Raw genomic sequence first — 21,739 nt, 5'->3', positions numbered from 1 at the left:
CTCAGACGGTGTTAGGCCCAGTATGGATTGCACGTGATTGCACAAAGGTTAGAAAGGGTACCGTATCCCTGGATAACATGTATGGATAGCGTACACATTCAAAATATATGTCTCAGGAGGCAGGCTCAGACGGTGTTAGGCCCAGTATGGATTGCACGTGATTGCACAAAGGTTAGAAAGGGTACCGTATCCCTGGATAACATGTATGGATAGCGTACACATTCAAAATATATGTCTATACAGCATGAGGCAGGCTCAGACGGTGTTAGGCCCAGTATGGATTGCACGTGATTGCACAAAGGTTAGAAAGGGTACCGTATCCCTGGATAACATGTATGGATAGCGTACACATTCAAAATATATGTCTATACAGCATGAGGCAGGCTCAGACGGTGTTAGGCCCAGTATGGATTGCACGTGATTGCACAAAGGTTAGAAAGGGTACCGTATCCCTGGATAACATGTATGGATAGCGTACACATTCAAAATATATGTCTCAGGAGCCAGGCTCAGACGGTGTTAGGCCCAGTATGGATTGCATGTGATTACACAAAGGTTAGAAAGGGTACCGTATCCCTGGATAACATGTATGGATAGCGTACACATTCAAAATATATGTCTATACAGCATGAGGCAGGCTCAGACGGTGTTAGGCCCAGTATGGATTGCACGTGATTGCACAAAGGTTAGAAAGGGTACCGTATCCCTGGATAACATGTATGGATAGCGTACACATTCAAAATATATGTCTCAGGAGGCAGGCTCAGACGGTGTTAGGCCCAGTATGGATTTGACGGCCCAGATTACACAGCGGAGGAGCAGGGAGAGGTAAAGATTGCAAATGCTGGGGCCCTGCCCAAGCAAGGGGGGCCCACTCGTGGGCGTCGGTACTGGCACTGGGCCCCTCATAGTACAGCGGTGTGTCTGACGGCGGGTGTGCACCACCACCGTCAGAGACACTTGATTGCACTATGAGGGACCCTGTGCCAGTGCCCGCGCCCAAGAGTCGGCCTACCCACCTGTCCAGGGCAACGGCACTCACACGGTGTCGTGCGCTAGGTGTTGACCCCGGCCATGGGGGGGAGGCAGCACAGTTAGGGAGTTTTAGAAAGTGGCATATGTTGATGTTGGACATTCAGCTGATGCAAAAGGCGAAATAAGTGAAGTACCAGGAAGAGGTGGACCAAAGCAAGCCATTTTTCTGTCACCCTATGTGTCATCAGGGGAAGGTGGGACAAAATCCTTGGAAACCCATGCGTGGTTCATTTTAATGAAGGTTAGATCATCCACATTTTGGGTTGACAGACGGGTCCTTTTTTCTGTCAGGATTGATCCAGCTGCACTGAAGACTCTTTCCGATAGCACACTTGCAGCTGGGCAAGCGAGCTCCTGTAAGGCATATTGGGCCAATTCAGGCCAGGTGTCCAGTTTAGCGGCCCAATAGTCAAAGGGGAATGACCTGTGTGGGAGAACATCGATATGGGAGGAAAAGTAGTTTGTAACCATAGTTGACAACTGCTGTCTCCTGTCACTTTCCATCGATGCAGTATTACCAGTTGTGTGAGCGGTATTTGAAAAATCAGTCCACAACATTGTCATGAAACCCCTGTCTCCAACGCCACTTCTGCTGTGTGCACCACGAACACCTCTGCCAAGCTGCCCCCGGCCCGTACGGCTCGTGTGAGAACCATCACCGCTGCTGTGTGCTGGGAATGCCTCAAGCAACCGATTTACCAGAGTTGCTTGTTTATTAGCCAATATTAGGTCAAGGTTCTCCTGTGGCATGATGTTTTGTAACTTGCCTTTATAGCGTGGATCCAGGATGCTGGCCAACCAGTAGTCGTCATCGTTCATCATTTTGGCAATGCGGGGGTCCCTTTTTAGGATCCGCAAGGCATAATCTGACATGTGGGCCAATGTTCCCGGTGTCAATGATGCACTGCGAGTGCTGGGTGGAGGAGCACTTTCTGGCAAATCCACATCCCTCCAGTCACGCACAAACCCTGTACCAGACCTTGCCACGCCAACATTTTCACTTGCCCCACGAGATGCATCCTCCTCCCCTAAGTAATCATCCCCATCATCCTCCTCCTCCTCCTCTTCTTCCTCCACCTCGTCCAGGAGAGGTCCCTGAGCAGACAATGGCTGAATGTCATCAAGGATTCCCTCCTCCTCTTCCTCCTCATCAACATTGGCTGCAGACGCCTGCTCCTTAAGGTGCGTCAAAGTTTGCATGAGCAGACGCATAAGTGGGATGCTCATGCTTAGGATGGCGTCATCTGCGCTTACCAGCCGTGTGCATTCCTCAAAACACTGAAGGACTTTACAAAGGTCTTTCAGCTTCGACCACTGCACGCCTGTCAACTCCATGTCTGCTCTCAAAGTGCCTGGCCGTGTATCCTCCCACAAATGCATTATGGCCTGCCTCTGCTTGCACAGCCGCTCCACCATGTGCAGGGTGGAGTTCCACCTTGTTGCAATGTCGATAATGAGGCGGTGGTTGGGAAGGTGGAGCAATCGCTGCAGCTTCTGCATACGAACGGAGTGTACAGGCGACCGGCGGATGTGCGCGCACAGTCTTCGCACCTTCTGGAGCAGGGCTGTTAACTCCGGATAATTTTTGAGGAAGCACTGCACCACCAGGTTCAAGGTGTGAGCCAAGCAAGGTATGTGGCTGAGTTTTGAAAGGGCTATGGCTGCCACAAAATTACGGCCGTTATCACTAACTACCTTGCCTGCCTCAAGATGTACACTGCCCAGCCATGACTCAGTTTGTCGCTTCAAGTACTCGGCCAGCACCTCGGCGGTGTGTCTGTCGCCCAAACACATCATCTGCAACACAGCCTGCTGACGCTTTCCACTAGCTGCTCGATAGGGGGACACCTCGTGTGCAACAGTGGCAGCTGCAGATGGAGTGCTCGTACGACTGCGCTCTGTGGACGAGCTTTCGCTTCTGGAGGAGGAGGAGGAGGAGGAGGAGGGTCGAACGCCTACAGCCAACTGTTTCCTATACCGTGGGCTAGGCAGCACTGTCCCACCACCGCTGTCCCCTGTGGACCCTGCATCCACCACATTAACCCAGTGCGCAGTGATGGACACGTAACGGCCCTGGCCATGCCGACTGGACCATGCATCAGTTGTGAGGTGCACCTTTCCGCTCACTGACTGCTTGAGTGCATGGACAATGCGGTCTTTCACATGATGGTGGAGGGCTGGGATGGCTTTGCGAGAGAAGAAGTGGCGACTGGGTAGGTCATAGCGTGGTACTGCATAGGCCATGAGTTTGCGGAAAGCTGTGCTTTCCACCAACCGAAAGGGCATCATCTCAAACGAGATTAGTTTGGCAATGTGGGCGTTCAAACCCAGTGTACGCGGATGAGAGACTGAGTACTTTCTTGACCTACTCATAGTGTCTGGGAGGGTGAGCTGGACTTGAGAGCTGCATATGGTGGAAGTAGCGGTGGACAGGGCGGACTGAGAGAGGGTTGATGATGGTGATGGAGTTGGTGTTCTTTCTGATGGCCTAGAATCAGTCTTTCGTTGATATAACAGTGGGATTCCCTGACTGCTGTGGTCTTGCAACGACACCTCAACATTTGCTGCTGTGCTAACCGGTGGGCTTACAGTGGGGGAAACAATGTAGCGTTGCTGACTACCTTCGTTGTGATCAGTTGCACATGTGGCACTTGAGGTTTGGTGTTGTGTCCACGCTTGCAAGTGCATGCTGGTTAAATGTCTAAGCATGCAACTGGTATTCAAATTTTTCAGATTTTTCCCTCGGCTAAAGGTCTTTGCGCACTTCTTACAGATAACCTTGGCCTGATCAGGAGGATTTTGTTCAAAAAAGTGCCACACTGCACTCTTCCTACTTTGGCAGACATTTTGCGGCCTAGCACGCTGTGATCTTTTGACCCTCTGGACAAGCTGTCCAGCAACTCTTTTGATGTTTGGAACCTGTCTTTGGAGTGCTCCGGGCCTGCCAGATAACAGCTGTTGCGATGTCGATGTCTGCTGTGGATGCTCCTCATCTGAGCTATTGGAAGCAGCACCCTCTTCCCCCAATGGATGCCAATCTGGGTCAACAACTGGGTCATCCATCACCTCCTCTTCTATGTCATGTGCACCTTCCTCTGTGTCACCGTGTATGGTGGTATAGTGTGCGGGAAGGGGCACCTGAGTCTCATCAGGGTCAGAATCTGGCTCTGTACACTGCGAGGACAATGTAGTGCTCTGAGTGAATGTACCAGCAGAATCATCCATCAGCGGCTGTGCATCAGTGCACTCCATGTCAGATTCATCTTGGCCTGGGTAATTCACCATTTCACTTGATAATCCAGGCATGGTATGTGAAAACAGCTCCATGGAGTAATCAGTAGTATGGCCTGCGTCATCCTTCAATCTTGGTTGGGGTGAAGGACACAAGGAAAGGTGTGGTTCATGAACATGAGCCTCCAATGACGACTCAGTGCTTTTACTTTTTACAACTGAAGAAGAGGAGGCGATAGAGCTGGAGGCTGAGTCAGCAATGTAAGACAAAACTTTTTCCTGATGCTCTGGCTTTAAAAGCGGTTTGCCAACTCCTAGAAAACTAAGCGTTCGAGGCCTTATGTAGCCAGACGATGACGCAGGGTCAGCACCTCCTGCATTCGGTCCTATTTTGCTCTTGCCACTACCATCAGATCCACCACCACTACCATCATTGCCAACCCCCGCCCAATTCCACGGCCTCTTCCACCAGCCTTCCTCATTTTTGGTAGAAATGTAGACAAAATCCAACAAACTATATAGTAATGTAAAACAAGGTACAAGGTGTCTATAGGACAGGGGAGATTTAGAATTTCTGCACACACTTGTGGACAGTGGACACTTTTGGATTGTGTGAGGCCCACTGATATCTGAGCGCTATGTGACAGGCTCGATGGCACAGCTGAGACCAAAGTGACGAGAGGATAAGGGAGATTTTGAATCTCTGCGCACACTTTTGGACACTGGACACTTGTGGATTGTGTGAGGCCCACTGATATCTGAGCGCTATGTGACAGGCTCGATGGCACAGCTGCCTGTGACAAAAGTGACGAGAGGATAATGGAGATTTTGAATCTCTGCGCACACTTTTGGACACTGGACACTTGTGGATTGTGTGAGGCCCACTGATATCTGAGCGCTATGTGACAGGCTCGATGGCACAGCTGCCTGTGACAAAAGTGACGAGAGGATAATGGAGATTTTGAATCTCTGCGCACACTTTTGGACACTGGACACTTGTGGATTGTGTGAGGCCCACTGATATCTGAGCGCTATGTGACAGGTCCGATGGCACAGCTGCCTGTGACAAAAGTGACGAGAGGATAATGGAGATTTTGAATCTCTGCGCACACTTTTGGACACTGGACACTTGTGGATTGTGTGAGGCCCACTGATATCTGAGCGCTATGTGACAGGCTCGATGGCACAGCTGCCTGTGACAAAAGTGACGAGAGGATAATGGAGATTTTGAATCTCTGCGCACACTTTTGGACACTGGACACTTGTGGATTGTGTGAGGCCCACTGATATCTGAGCGCTATGTGACAGGCTCGATGGCACAGCTGCCTGTGACAAAAGTGACGAGAGGATAATGGAGATTTTGAATCTCTGCGCACACTTTTGGACACTGGACACTTGTGGATTGTGTAAGGCCCACTGATATCTGAGCGCTATGTGACAGGCTCGATGGCACAGCTGCCTGTGACAAAAGTGACGAGAGAATAATGGAGATTTTGAATCTATGCGCACACTTTTGGACACTGGACACTTGTGGATTGTGTGAGGCCTACTGATATCTGAGCGCTATGTGACAGGCTCGATGGCACAGCTGCCTGTGACAAAAGTGATGAGAGGATAATGGAGATTTTGAATCTCTGCGCACACTTTTGGACACTGGACACTTGTGGATTGTGTGAGGCCCACTGATATCTGAGCGCTATGTGACAGGCTCGATGGCACAGTTGTGACAAAAGTGACTAGAGGATAAGGGAGATTGGATTGCTTTTAAAAAAGCAGTTTGCGGAGCAGTGGGTAAACAGCAATGCCAGCGTGTCAGGAAGCCTTAGAAGGCAGCCCAACAACCAACACCACTGATACACCACTATATAGCCTCCCCTTGCACTGCACACACAGTGACTTGTGTGTTGTGCAGGCCAAATCGCTAGCAGCAGAAGCAGTTTTTTTGTCTTCTTCCCTGCCTAACGCTCTCCCTACAGAATCAGCAGCAACCTCTCCCTATACTAAGATCGGCAGAAGTAAGATGGCGGTCGGCGTGCACGCCCTTTTATACCCCCTGTGACGCCCACCAAAGCAAGCCAATCACTTGCATGCCCTTCTGAAAGATGGTGGTGACCCGTGCCTAGGTCATCACATTGCCCACAGTGTCCGTGGATCCTGATTGGCTGAAAAAGAGCGCAAAACAAACTTTTGAAACGCGACTTTGGCGCGTAAGTCGCCGACCTCGTGGCCGACCTCATCCTAGGGTCGGGTTTCGTTTCATGAAACCCGACTTTGCCAAAAGTCGGCGACTTTTGAATTTTTTCGACCCGTTTCGCTCAACTCTAGCCAGGTCGACTGATCCGGGTACATGAAAGAATGAATGGGGCCATGTATCGTGAGATTTTGAGTGCAAACCTCCTTCCATCAGCAAGGGCATTGAAGATGAAACGTGGCTGGGTCTTTCAACAAGACAATGATCCAAAGCACACCGCCAGGGCAACGAAGGAGTGGCTTCGTAAGAAGCATTTCAAGGTCCTGGAGTGGCCTAGCCAGTCTCCAGATCTCAACCCTATAGAAAACCTTTGGAGGGAGTTGAAAGTCCGTGTTGCCAAGCGAAAAGCCAAAAACATCACTGCTCTAGAGGAGATCTGCATGGAGGAATGGGCCAACATACCAACAACAGTGTGTGGCAACCTTGTGAAGACTTACAGAAAACGTTTGACCTCTGTCATTGCCAACAAAGGATATATCACAAAGTATTGAGATGAAATTTTGTTTCTGACCAAATACTTATTTTCCACCATAATATGCAAATAAAATGAAAAAAAAAAACAGACAATGTGATTTTCTGGATTTTTTTTTCTCAGTTTGTCTCCCATAGTTGAGGTCTACCTATGATGTAAATTACAGACGCCTCTCATCTTTTTAAGTGGTGGAACTTGCACTATTGCTGACTGACTAAATACTTTTTTTCCCCACTGTAACTGTACCAAATGACAGTAACATGCAGTAATAATAAGAAATATAATTTTTCTCACACAGACATGACAGTTCAGTCTTTAGAAATAGGATTCAATAAAAATGTTTACCAACCTGAAGATCCTGCCTGTTCAGAAGTGTTTCTTTGGTCATCTTCATCACCGCACTTCTCATGATGTTGCCTCATTCGCGCCACCAGGCCATGCATCGTTTGCATTTTGCACGCATGCCTGCCTTACCGATAGGCAAAGGAGCTTCATTAAAATATTCCCAAACTGGGTCTCTTTTACGGCCTGCTGCCATTATAAGGAAAGAATGTAATAAACCTCAGATCGTACACACAAACAGATCCAGACTTGTCTGTCTGTGGCTATGCTGCAGTATTGTGCTCAAAGTTTCACTTTCATTTTCTTGTCTGCTTGCCCTTCCTCCTCCTCACACTTAGATTCACATTCTTCTTGTGTTGTGCAGATCTATTCCACTCCAAACAATCAGAAACATATTGTCTAACTTCTTGGACTTGGCACTGAAGGGGTTAATTCTGTATTCATAGGTTTGTAGAACAATAGGATTAAGGTCTTTTTCTCAACTCTGTTCATGTTGTAACATTTTTGCCGTGAAGAAGAGGCTGGGACCTCTGCGGAGTCAAATTCAGTTTTGAGAACTGTGTAAGTAAAGCGAGCGTCTGTGATAATATAGGAGAGAAACTGCCCACTAATCCTACAGAAACCTCTGGAAGAGCATGGCATTGTGAATGTTACACATATACAGCCTTTATTCTACTGAGTTAAACAACTCAGCTTTATCTCATGATGGAAGAACCTTTGGATGGTAAAATATTTTCCTCAAAAAGCAGTTTATTGAAAAAAATCCGATTTAAATCAAAATAAATCCGATTTAAATAAAAAAAATCCGATTTTTTTGATTTTTAAAAAAAAAACATTGATTTTTATCCACCCTGGTTTCTTGGCAATTTCTCTCATGGAATAGCCTTCATTTCTAAGAACAAGAATAGACTGTTGAGTTTCACATCAAAGTGCTTTTTTTCGGGCAATTTTGAGAGTTTAATGGAACCCACAAATGTAATGCTCCAGATTCTCAACTAGCTCAAAGGAAGATCAGGTTTATAGCTTCTCTAATCAGCCAAACTGTTTTCAGCTGTGCTAACACACTTGCACAAGGGTTTTCAAGGGTATTCTATCCATCCATTAGCCTTCTTACACAGTTTGCAAACACAAAGTACCATAAGAACACTGGAGTGTTGGTTGTTGGAAATGGGCCTCTATACACCTATGAAGATATTGCATTACAAACCAGATGTTTGCAGCTAGAATAATCATTTACCACATTAACAATGTATAGAGTACATTTGTGAATCATTTAATGTTAGCTTCATTGGAAAAAACTGTGCTTTTCTTTCAAGAATAAGGACATTTCTAAGTGACCCTAAACTTTTCAACTGTAGTTTATATGTAGGCTGCTAAGAATAAAATACCTTTAAAAAATTAGAGTTAGAAAGGAGTGAGTCTTCAGAACTGGTGCGGGATGTACTTTATTCAAGTCTGATACTTTATGTTTCTAAATGGTATAGTACATGGAAGCGTAATGACCAGATGTATGGTGTCGAAAGAATAAATGAATATGAACATATATATATAAAATGCATTGAATGGACTGCACTGACGTGATCTATGTACTACTGTTTTTTAAGCAATATATGCAATTGCAACCTTCAATGTTGCTCTGACCAAAAACAGGAAACGCACAGTTTAGAAAATCTTCTGATGTCCTGGAATATACCTGAACTAAAGCTTATGGGGCCGATTCATCAAGAGTGGTGTAAGGCACTTTCGCTCTACAGTCTTGTTAGAGTATAGGAGTCAAGAATTCATTAAGAGGCGCATTTCACTTAATGAATTCGGCACCCCTGCTTAATGGTGTATTCTGTCTGTGTGCGCCGCTCCTAGAAATGCTACCTCAGTCTGTGACTGGAGTAGCATTTCTGGCGTACAAAACAATGATATTTTTTACCACACCCACATCCTGCTCTGGATCCGCCCCAGCGCTGCCCATTCTGGCGGAGCTGATCCAAACTAATGTGAAAATGCCAAAAGTCACAAAATCTTTACTCAACTCCACGTTGCGTAAAAATGTTGCTACTGTTCAAAGCTTTTACGTCACAAATTAAAACTTTGATGAATCCGTCTGTGACAGAGTCAGCTTACGCTGAGTCGTTTTCTTTAGAATGGACCCTCTGGGTCGTGGCACTCACCCACCTAGGGCGACCTAACCTTGTGAGGAACCACTCCCTATACAGGGAGTGTCAGGGGCAAGACCAAGGGGGTGAGCCACCACAACTTCTGGAACCAGAAGGCCGGCTCAAGGAGGACATGAGTGTCTGACAACAAAGGACATGCAGGAAACAAGACAAGACAATACGTGAATTCAAGGTATCTTCATTAAGGAAAACTCAGGGTTACATCAGGTGCAAGATGTGATAACAGGGAAAACACAGCAAGGTGCGTGCGAGGGCACACCAAGGTCCATGGCATGGTACGTGCTAGATGGCACGCCTAGGTACAAGCAAGGCTCGATGGCATCGGACTCAGGACAGCTGGCAACGATCGACAGGATCAGGGCATCCGGCTGCGGGCATCAGCTCCGGACATCAGGCCGCAGTCGTCAGGCTTTTGATCTCTCGCAGCGATTGGCAGGTTCTGGGCATCCAGCAGGCAAACCAGGGTTCAGGCAAGGGTGCACGACAGATCTCCAGACATGGTGCATGTTAGGGAACACGCCAAGGTCCAAGGCAAGGTTTCAGGCAGGGTTCATGCTAGGGGCACACCAGGGTCCTGGGCAAGGTGCAAGGCAAGGTGCGTGTGTAGGGGACATGCCAGGTTCAAAGTACAAAACATGGTGTGTGTGTGTAGGGGGCACGCCAGGGTTCAAAGTTCAAAGTACAAGACATGGTATGTGTGCAGGGACATGCCAGGGTTCAAGGTCCAAGGCAAGGTCCTGCGCATGCTGAGGGACACGCCAGGCTCAGAGTTCAAGGCAAGGTCCTGCGCGTGCCGAGGGACACGCCAGGCTCAGAGTTCAAGGCAAGGTCCTGCGCGTGCCGAGGGACACGCCAGGCTCAGGGATCAAGGCAAGGTCCTGTGCGTGCCAAGGGACACGCCAGACTCAGGGATCAAGGCAAGGTCCTGCGCGTGCCAAGGGACACTCCAGGCTCAGGGTTCAAGGCAAGGTCCTGCGCATGCCGAGGGACACGCCAGGGTCAGGGTTCGAGGCAAGGTCCTGCGCATGCTGAGGAACACGCCAGGGTCAGGTTCAATTCAGGGTGCGTGCTAATAGACACGTCAGGGTTCAGGCTAAGGCAAGGGCCTGCGCATGCTAGGAGGCATGCCAGGGTACAGGCTAGGGCCTGTGCATGCAAGAGGGCACGACAGGGTACAAGCTAGGGCCTGTGCGTGCAAGAGGGCATGACAGGGTATAGGCTAGGGACTGTGCATGCAAGAGGGCACGACAGGGTACATGTCAATACCTGCGCATACTTTTACAGAAGCACGGGGAGGTATGCCAAGGAGCAGGCTAGGGCCTGTGCGTGCTATTAGAGAAGCACGCAAAGCACAGTGAAGAGACAGCGTGGGTGCAAGGAAGCACAGAGTGCACAGCAGGGGCACTGGCTAGCTGGTCGGGCTGAGGCACAGACAGACGGGCAAGACTGAGGTGAACCCGGCTGAGGCATAACAGGCGACACAGCTGTCACTGGCTGACGAGCACGGCTGAGGCACAAGCAGGCAGGCACGGCTAGGGCGGGCACGGCTGAGGCACAGACAGGAGGCTAGGAAGGCCAGGCGCATGCAAAGGGCACACGAAGAAACAAGGCAAGGCAAGGCACGAAACAAGGCAAAGCTAGACAAGGTACAGAACAAGGAGCGGAACGTAGGCAGAAGCACAGAGCGGGGTCAGAGAGAGTGTAGGGCTAGCAGCGGAGCGTAGGCCAAAGCCCAGAGCCTGGTCAAGGGTGAACCTTGAGACTAGCCATGAAATGTGCAAGAGAGCACGATAGGACAGAGTCTAGCAGCGGAGCTTAGGCTGAAGCCCAGAGCCGGGTCAAGGCAGAGCCTTGAGACTAGACATGGAAATGTGCTAGAGAGCACAACAGGACAGTGTCTAGCAGCGGAGCGTAGGCTGAAGCCCAGAGCTGGGTCAAGGTAGAACCTTGAGACTAGACATGGAAATGTGCTAGAGAGCACAATAGGACAGTGTCTAGCAGCGAAGCGTAGGCTGAAGCCCAGAGCCGGGTCAAGGCAGAACCTTGAGACTAGACATGGAATGTGCAGGAGAGCACCATAGGGCAGAGTAAGGAAAAGCAGGCAGAGACAGAGAGCGTGGAAGTACTACAAGGCTCAGAATAGCAAAGGCCAGACATGGCGAAACAGGCAAGGCAGAGAACATAGGAAGTACTACAAGTCCAAGGATAGCAGAGACAAAACATGGCACAAAAGACAACACAAGACATGGCACGAGGCAAGAGGCAGAATACAAGCACAGAGTGTGTGCAGAGATGCACGACAGGGCAAAGTGGAGGGGCACAGAATATGAGGAACAACCGAGCAGACCAAGCAGCCATGCAGGGAAGCAACACGATACTCAGGCCCGACCATAGGAAGGGGCGGTCTGATATAGCACCTGCACTTCCGGGTCAGACCAGGGAACGACTTCCGGTTCAGATCCTCCAGGGTCATAGAGAGCATTGCTAGATCAGACTGGGCTGGACCATAGAGGAGGTCACATGATCAGGGGCTCCAGAAACACTGAGAGGTTAGCTGGGTCAGACAGTGCTGGAACATAGGAAAGGTCACATGATCAGGGGCAGGACCACAGAGACAACCACAGCAGGCAGAGCAGAGACGGGCGCGCACACAGCACATGAGGTACGCGTGCGCATACACACTGCTCCTGGAGTCACGCAGCACAGCAGTCATAAGGTGCGTAGGCACACTGCTCCAGGGATCTTGCAGCATAGCAGACATGACGTGCGCGTGCACACTGCTCCAGGGATCTTGCAGCATAGCAGACATGAGGTGCACGTGCACACTGCTTCGGGGATCTTGCAGCATAGAAGACATGAGGTGCGCGTGCACACTGCTCCAGTTAGCTTACAGCATAACAGACATGAGGTGCGTGTGCACACTGCTTCAGGGAACTTGCAGCATAGCAGACATACCGGGAATGACACCGTCCCTATGTTGTCTATGACAGAACCACCAATTATACTACAGTATGATTATGTTCACTGAAAGATGGAGAGAATTCCGTAATAACAGATGATAATTCAAGCTATTTATTAATTATAAGTGTACTGTACATTTCCATAGTGAAACAAGACTTATCATGTTCATTCTACGTTTTCTTCCAGGTTCGGATACAAAGGATTGACAATAAGAACTTAACTAAGGAAGAAAAGAGTAAAGTGGTTTCTGTTAATATAATGCAGTATTCAAGCAATAATGTATTTAACATCCATTTTCTAACAGAAAGCATTCTTATTGTGAGTATAAAGAAATTATAAAAACAAGGGAAATATCCCAACAGTATGACCTCTATAATCCAGATAAAGAGGTCAGAAATGCATAGTTTTACTAGAGCGGTAAAAAGTGGCTAGGAGTCAGAATGAAGCCATTTCATTTTTTGCTAGTATGAAGTAAAGAAGGGAAAAAAAAGGGAGCCACAAACCCTGTGAAATTAGTTATCTATTTATATAATTGCCTTGTAATGTTTTCATTTCCTGTTCTGTCCAGATGTCACCGTATCTCAGAATTCCAAGCAGAGGAAGTTCACTGACCGCCATTTTGGGACACCCAAGTGATGGGTGTCTCAATATGGAAACTGCTGCTGCTACCAACCTATTATGCGGTACCACCAGCAGAACACCATCGCACCACACACACTCTCACACTCACACATGCAGCATCTTGCACGGTACCACCAGTGGAACACCGTCGCACTGCGCCTGTGCGAATCCCGCGCAGGCGCAGTGAATCATTTGGCTGTTCCCAGCGGCAGATGCATGACATATCTACAGGCAGAGCAAGCCGGTCAAATTAAAGGGGTTTTCCCAAGAATGGAAGTTCATTTTAAAAATTGTCTGTGTCTGACCGTGTATGGAGCATATCACATCTCCTGGGCAGGGGAGGAAGTAAAAGAAAATACTGACATTACAGCAGGAGATCACAGAGGATTCATTTTGTGAGGTAAAATGTTGTGAACTCATTTTCTTGCTTACCTCTGGCTTCTGGTGAGGGTGGTGGAGCTGGCTGTGTTGACAGAGGAGTCGTGAGTTCTCCATCTGGGCTCCCTCTAGTGGTGACAGTAGGTAATGAAGCTGATCTAAATGGCAGAGACCTGCCACCTGAGGAGGAGGACTGTGAGTGGACATCAGGAGTCTCTGACTGGATTTAAGACAGCCGACTCCCTAATTCTGTGCTGGAGATTTTCCTGCCCTGAGGTTCTGGTTTCCAGATCTGTTCCTGCCTTCTCAAGCTAAGTGTGCTCTGCTATATTTTCACATGAGATTTGGTCTGGTTTACTCAGTTTTTGTGGTCAGCCAGCCCCTGCTGGGGCTGTGCTGAATTTCCATTCTTATGTCTCTTTTTATGCCAGTTTACTTTTTGTCCCTGATCAGATTGGTCTCTTTTTGCTCTGTCTTCAGAATATACCAGATTGCTGATATAGGGAATTGAAGTTTAGTGACTTCAGGGATTTTGTTATCAGAAAGTGTTGGTCATTTTTGGCAGGGTTTTTGTGCGTGATTGCAGACAGCATCTTTCCTTTCCTGTCCTTTCTAGTTAGTGTGAGCCCCATTGTTTGCTCAGCCTATTTTTCTATCTGTGTTTGTGTTTTCATCGTCTCACCGTTAATACATGTTTTGGGGCTGTCTATTGCTTTGGGGTCTGCTCTGGGGCAGCTTAGATTTCCCCTTTTCTTGCTTTAGGCTTATTTAGTTCTCCGGCTGTGACGAGGCGTCTAGGATCATCATAGGTGTGCTCCACGGCTACTGCTAGTTGTGTGGATAGGATTAGGGGTCTGCAATCCGCTTAGTTTCTAACCTCTCTGGTTTTCTGTGGCTTAGCTTGTTTTTGTTTTTTCTCCTCGGTGACTCATTCATAACAGTAAAATATTTCACTGACTGTTTTTAAACAATATTTTACCTCACAAAATGTATCCTCTGCCATCTCCTGCTGTAATGTCAGTATTGTCTTTTGCTTCTTCCCCTGTCCAGGAGCTGTGGTATGTTCTGTACACGGTCAGACACAAACAATTTTTAAAATGAACTTTCATTAGTGGGAAAACTCCTTTAAATAGAAATTCCTCCTGACATGCTGTGTACTGACTGTTTAGTGATGAGGTACACAGGTAAAACAAGAGATGACATGAGAGCAGAAGGCAGCAGATGGGGAGAGAAAAAGCGCACAGAGGTGAGACAGACAGAGCACAGGGGGAAACAGCTCAAACAGGACAGCACATGAGGGGAGAAAACAGCACAGGAAGGAGAGAGACAGCAGACAAGAGGGATAGCACATGGGGTAGACAGGTCAAAGAAGAGACAGCAGACAGGAGAAGTCAGCACATGGAGAAAGAGTGAATAGGTGGGTGAGCACATGGGAGAGGATTCTCAGTGCTGAAAAGCTTGCCCCCATCATGACATTACCGCTCTCCAGATAGCATCAGGCCTCCATCTAGTTTACTAATAATAGTGAAACTAATCAGAATTTTTCACCGTAAAACTGTATCTAATGGTGGACTTTGATCAAAGAAAACATTTTGAGACCTGGCATGAAGTTCAGGATTATGAAAAATTTCCCTTTCATTTAAAATTTTTTCATAAAATATTCACACCAAGTCTATTACCTATACTACAGTATGATCATGTGCACTGACTACTAAAGGGACAGAAGTCAGTAATGATATATGGAAATTTAAGCAATTTATTAATATCAGAAGCACATGGATTTCAAAACTGAAATATTTTATGTATGATAATGTCTTTTTTATTTTTTTTTCCTCAGGATCCAAGTCGGGATACAGTTTTAGAGAGTACAATGGCTTCTTCTACAACATCTCAGTCTTCAGGATTTTCTCAGAGTGTCACGCAGCAAAATTACACCATTCCAGAATCTGCCATAATTGACATAGAATTCCCTCTTCATCAGTCAGTCCAATATGTAAATGTAAATGTAAGTAAAAAGAAAATTAATTGTTATAGATCTTAAACTGGATGTGTTGAAATGACAATAACACATGACCACTTCCTCATAGAAACAATGCCACGCTTGCCCATGGCATGTGTTAGCCTCATTCACGTCAATGGGTCTGTGCTACAGCACGAGGCAAAACCTAAAGAATCTTAACCCCTTCCACATGCAGCCAATATTTATTTTTCTCCTTTTGTTTTTTCTTCCCCTTATTCCAAGAGCCATGTTTTTTATATTCTCATCGAAATAGCCATATGAGGGCTTGCAGAGTGAGTTGTAGTTTCGAAGTGCACTATTCACTTTATCATTGAATATACTGAAAAATGGGAAGACAAATTCTATGAAAAAATGCAATTCAGTCACTTTTTTTATGTCAATTTTTTTTACCAATAATTCTAATAATACCAACAGTACCGCTATATAAAATTAAATAATAATACCGCAATAATAATATTGCAATATAACAGACAAATACCAACAAACCATAACCAAATATTAACAGCATATTCAGTATTGATAATACCACCATACTGATTGTTAAATGGGTTTAGGTTAAAGTCTGTGACATCAGACTTCTAAATTCTCATAGCGCACACTGAGGATTTTCCAGTGCCAGCATTGGGAGCAGCCTTCATGTGACCGCAACTAAGCAATTTCCACACATCTGGCCACATTTTGTGTAAAATTACTCTGCTTTGCTGAAATCACTTGTATTGAGCGAGGCCGTGCAAATCACTTACTTAGGGCAGAGACACACTGGCGAATTTTTCGTCCGAGAATCAGGTCGTAAAACTTGCCCTGGCTGGCACCTCTCCTGACCTGAACATGACAGCTGCATAGTAATCCATCACGCTGTCATGCTCAGGTCAGGAGAGGTGCCGGCCAGGGCAAGTTTTACGATCCGATTCTCGGCGAAAAATTCGCCAATGTGTCTCTGCTCTTAGGGTCACATTATCGGCAACTCCCAGCTCCTCCATCGGGGAATACTCACAGTGTGTGATGTGTGCAGTGTGAGGATTCAGAAGTCCACAGTCACATAGAGTCACTGTAGACTTTAACTTCAAGCTTGGACAATCACATTAACCAAAACCACTCTATTAAGACTGATATAACCACCATATAGTGACTATGTAATGTAATGTAATATCAGTTTTACACCAGTGCTCTGCAGGCCATATATGTTTGTACTGTGCAGGTACCAGTGACTTCAGACCATCATGACCTCTTCTTCCATTCATAACTCATGTAACAGAGAGACATCTTTACTTTACTACTTATCCAGGAATCTTCTCACATTCTACCACCTCTACACAAGCCACAACTTGTACTGCCTTATAATAATTCTCCTGTGCCTCCTATAATAATAATCCCCTTGACCCCTTATAATAATGACCCTGTACCTCCTTATAATAATAAAAACACCCACTGTGCTTTCTTATAATAATGACACCTTACTTCCCCCCTTAATCATAATGATCCCCCCATCGTGCCTCCTTATAAGAATGATCCTTAGTGTAAATATAAATAACAAATGCAACATAGGACTTTTTCTATCACTTCATAGTCAAAGAAGGGCACATCTCCCAACTTTTTAAGAAACAGAGAAGGAAATTTATTGCAGCACTTACACAGGTATTTTGCCCCTACTAAAGCCCCTAAGAGGTTTCATTCACTATGGTACCCCTTTCATGACCCTCATAGAGTATTATGCCCCCACACTGATGACCCCTCATAATATGATTTCCTCACAAATCCTACACAAAGTATGATGCCACACAGCACCCCACACAGTAAGATTGTCACCACAGTCTCCCATACAGTATGGTATTCACTGCATCCCCCAATATACAGTATGAGGTGCACCACAGACCCACACACATTATGATGTCCACCACAGGCCCCTATATAAAGTATGATGTCCACCAAAGCTACTCGTACAGTATGATGTCCCCCATAACCACCCCATACAGTATGATGGACACCACAGCCCCCAACATACTATAATGTATCCCATAGACCGCCACACAGTATAATGTCCACCACAAACACCCCACATCGTATAATATCCACTGCAACTACCCTGCACAGTATGATGGTCCACTCACAGCCACCACACACAGTATGATAGTTTCCTCACACACTATGAAGATCTCCCATAGCCAAAATACAGCATGATGGCTTCCCTCAACCCACTATTTATTATGAAGGTCTCCCCAACAGCCCCTATATAGTAAGATAGTCCCCAAACGGCTCCCTATAAAGTATAGAAGTTCACCCTACAGCCCAATATATAGAATGATGGGCACCCCCAACATCACGCTATGTAGTATGATGGTCCACATCACAGCCCCTATATAGTATGATGGTCCACCTCAAAGCCTCTTATATACTATGATGGTCCACCTCACAGTGCCTATATAGTATGCTAGTCCCTCCACCAGCCCCTATATAATATGATGGTCCACCTCACAGCCCCCTATATAGTATGATTGTCCACCTCACAGCCCCATATATAGCATGATGGTCCACCTCACAGCACCTATATAGTATGATGGTCCCTCCAACAGCACCCTATATAGTCTGGTGGCCGCAGACAAAGGAAGCCCATAGCCTGCCAGGGTAAGTGACGAAGCCTATGATTCCATGCTCCGTCACAAGTGTTAACAATATCGGCATCCTGAGGATGCCCACACTGACAGCATAGCAGAGAAGGCAGTCCACAGCTGGACAGGCCCTTCTGGCATTAGCCAGAATTGCCAGATGGCCAGTCCAGCCCTGCTGTGCAGTAAGAATGACATGGCAATATGATTTTCCAGGTCAGCATAATTAGGTTATATCAAACTTGCTTTTTTTTAAGTGGTAAAAAAATTTAAACTATTGTGACATAACTTTAGCTGTATGAAGGCTTGTATTTCTGATATTTATATTGATACAAATGTATGATATTATGACACATGCAATAATAACTTTTTATTGGATTTTTTTGTGAAAAAATTCATTTCTGGTGTTTTGATTTTTTATTTTTTTACTGCGATTACCATACAGGTTGATTAGTCTTTATGTTTTCATATATCAGACATGGCGATTTTATTTTTTTATTTTTTATATCTGGAAAGGGGTTAAAGAGCATTTGTCTATGAAATATATCTAAACGTCATATGTAGTCATGAGTGAGTATACTCGTTGCTCGGGTTTTCCCGATCATGCTCGGGTGTCCTCCGAGTATTTTGGCGTGCTCAGAGATTTAGTTTTCGTCGTCTCAGCTGCATGATTTGCGACTTGTAGACAGGCTGAATACATGTGGGAATTCCCTAACAAACAGGCATTCCACACATGTATTCAAGCTGTCTAGCAGTCGCAAATCATGCAGATGTGACGACGAAAACTAAATCTCCGAGCACGCCAAAATACTCGGAGGAAAAACCCAAGCAACGAGTATACTCGCTCATCACTAGTCATATGCAGACCTTTACCTTTACATTTCCTTTATTACATTTTTCCTTTTTGACTGGTTTCTTCAATTTATGCAAAAATTAACAACATCAAATGGAGTAAATTAATAATCTGTCCTGTAATACTTTTGACACAGGTTTCTTACCAAAACACCACACAGTTATTTTACTTTGACGAGTACTATTGGATAAATCCTTCCATCCAGCTACAAATATCTGAAACAGTTTTAAAGGTAAGGAGTTCTTTTTCACAGAAATCAATTATTTATTGGTTTCCTAAATAATTTATTTATGGGGTGAAACAATAGTTCAAGAAAAAACGCATATGCTGTATTTGTTTTGTGAAGATGCATTTAGAGTAGCTATCTGTCCTTGCGACTTTGTTAACATTATTGTTCTTATCACGTAGGTTGGAACACCATTTAATGTGCAAGTTGAAACCAGCCCATATGTACAGGATATTTATTATATGGTATGTATTATTTAAGGCAATTTAATCTTTCATCACCACAATGGATTATCACTTAATCTAACCTTGCCTTCTATTGAATGCTCCCACTGAGCTTAAAAAAAGAAATCAATATGCTACTAAGAGCACAAAGATTTTTTTCTTACCATGGCCCCTCTTAAAATGGCTTAGGCTAGGTACACATTAGCGTTTCTCTGCACAGCGTATCGTCTGCATGCCAAAATACATTTAAATGCATACTTACGCTGCGTTTTTTATCCGCATCAGCTTACACACGACGCCCCCAAAAACCTGCTGCATGTACATGCGTTTGTATGCATTTTGGCATGCGCTTGCATTGTTTTTGCACATGCGTTAAGGAAATTCTCCTGGAAATTTCTGACACAAACCACGTCCAATGGGCGTGTCTCATTGGAATTCTGTATATATTTTTTACACCTGGGATTTGTGAGGTGAGGAATCATTATTTTCTGGACATGCTGTCTGAAGTACGCATGCATATCGAGCGCATCCATGTGCATATCCATGCGTACCAATGCGTTCCCATAGACATTATTGCGTTGATTTGACGCACTCATCCGTATGCACATGCTTGCGCATATTTGACGGATCAAAAAATGTAACATGTAGCGTTCGACAGGCGCGGTGAAACAACGCATGTGGACGCATCCACACCCAAACTGCGCACCCAATGTTAAACATAGGTACGCAAGACGCATGCGGATCTCTTCGCAGGCATACGCTGCGCACACATACACTAATGTGAACGCGGGCTTAGAGATTTGTTTCTAGGTACTCAACCCCCTCTTCTACACATGCACACATCCCCTGTGTGTATCCTACTCCCACTTGGATAGGAGGAGAAAGGAAATGAGGAGGAAAGAGGAGTATTGCAGTTTAAAACAGTGTGTATTTATTAGAATTAAATAAATCCAAAAAATATATCACAAAGCAAAAAAGTTAATAGTAAGGAGCACAAAGGACAGAGAGAGAATCAGAGGTGCCAATCAGCAGTCTAAACTATAGTGAAAAGAGGTACAGCAACAGCCCTTTAATCAAAAGTGTCAGCTCATAATACAGGGTGGGCCGTTTATATGGATACACTTAAAATGGGAATGGTTGGGGATATCAACTTCCTGTTTGTGGTACATTAGTATAGGGGAGGGGGGAAACTTTTCAAGATGGGTCATGATCATGGTGGCCATTTTGAAGTCAGACATTTTGATCCAACTTTATTTTTTCCAATGGGAAGAGGGGCATGTGACACATCAAACTTATTGAGAATTTCACAAGTAAAACAATGGTGTGCTTGGTTTTAACATAACTATTCTTTCATGAGTTAGTTACAAGTTTATGACCACTTATAAAATGTGTTCAAAGTGCTGCCCATTGTGTTGGATTGTCAATGCAACCCTCTTCTCCCACTCTTGACACACTTATATCAACACCGCAGAGGAAATGCTAGTCTAGGGGGTCAGATTCCTTGTAGGAATGCTTGGACCTAACACTCATAATGTGGTGGTGCACCATTTTGCTGGAAAAACTCAGAGAACATGCCATCTTCAGTGCATAAAAAGGGCAACACATCATCATGTAGCAATTTCAGATATCCAGTGGCATTGAGGCTTCCATTGATGAAAAATGGCCCCACTATTTTTGTACCCCATATACCACGCCATATCATCAATTATGGGTGTCAGGAAGAGCATTCCTACATGAACAGTTTCCTGGAAAGTGGATTGGTCGTTGTGGGCCAGTTGAATGGCCACCAAGGTCTCCTGATTTGACCCTCTTAGACTTTTATCTTTGGGGTCATCTGAAGGCAGTTGTCTATGCTGTGAAGATATGAGATGTGCAGCATCTGAAACAACGGATACTGGAAGCCTGTGCTAGCATTTCTTCTGCGGCGCTGCTATCAGTGTGTCAAGAGTGGGAGAAGAGGGTTTCATTGACAATCCAACACAATGGGCAGCACTTTGAACACATTTTATAAGTTGTCATAAACTTGTAAATAACTTAAGAATAAAGTTACGTTTAAACCAAGCACACCATCATTGTTTTTCTTGTGAAATTCTCAATAAGTTTGATGTGTCAAATGACCCTCTTCCCATTGGAAAAAATAAAGTTGGATCCAAAATGACCAACTTCAAAATGGCCGCCATGGTCACCACCGATCTTGAAAAGGTTCCCCCCTCCCATATACTAATGTGCCACAAACAGAAAGTTGATATCACCAACCATTCCCTTTTTATTTACATGTAACCATATAAATGGCCCTCCCTGTAAATAGTCACATATAAGAGTAGCTGAGAGCATTGCTTACCACAGTAAGA

At 45.6% G+C, this 21,739-nt stretch overlaps 1 protein-coding gene across 1 annotated transcript in view; it reads left to right on the top strand.

Annotated features, from left to right (window-relative positions):
* Positions 1–21,739, top strand: part of LOC141084548 (CD109 antigen-like) — a 202,241-nt gene that overhangs the window by 85,114 nt on the left and 95,388 nt on the right. Inside the window, exons 11-14 of the mRNA XM_073569326.1 lie at positions 12,650–12,781; positions 15,300–15,467; positions 19,075–19,170; positions 19,347–19,409. Of these exons, the coding sequence (XP_073425427.1) occupies positions 12,650–12,781; positions 15,300–15,467; positions 19,075–19,170; positions 19,347–19,409 (459 nt within the window). The remainder of the gene's footprint in view (positions 1–12,649; positions 12,782–15,299; positions 15,468–19,074; positions 19,171–19,346; positions 19,410–21,739) is intronic.

Source organism: Dendrobates tinctorius, unplaced genomic scaffold (genome assembly GCF_039654945.1).
Source record: "Dendrobates tinctorius isolate UK_male_01 unplaced genomic scaffold, ASM3965494v1 ptg000024l, whole genome shotgun sequence".
Lineage (NCBI taxonomy): Eukaryota > Metazoa > Chordata > Amphibia > Anura > Dendrobatidae > Dendrobates > Dendrobates tinctorius.
This window is presented reverse-complemented; position numbering and strand designations above follow the sequence as displayed.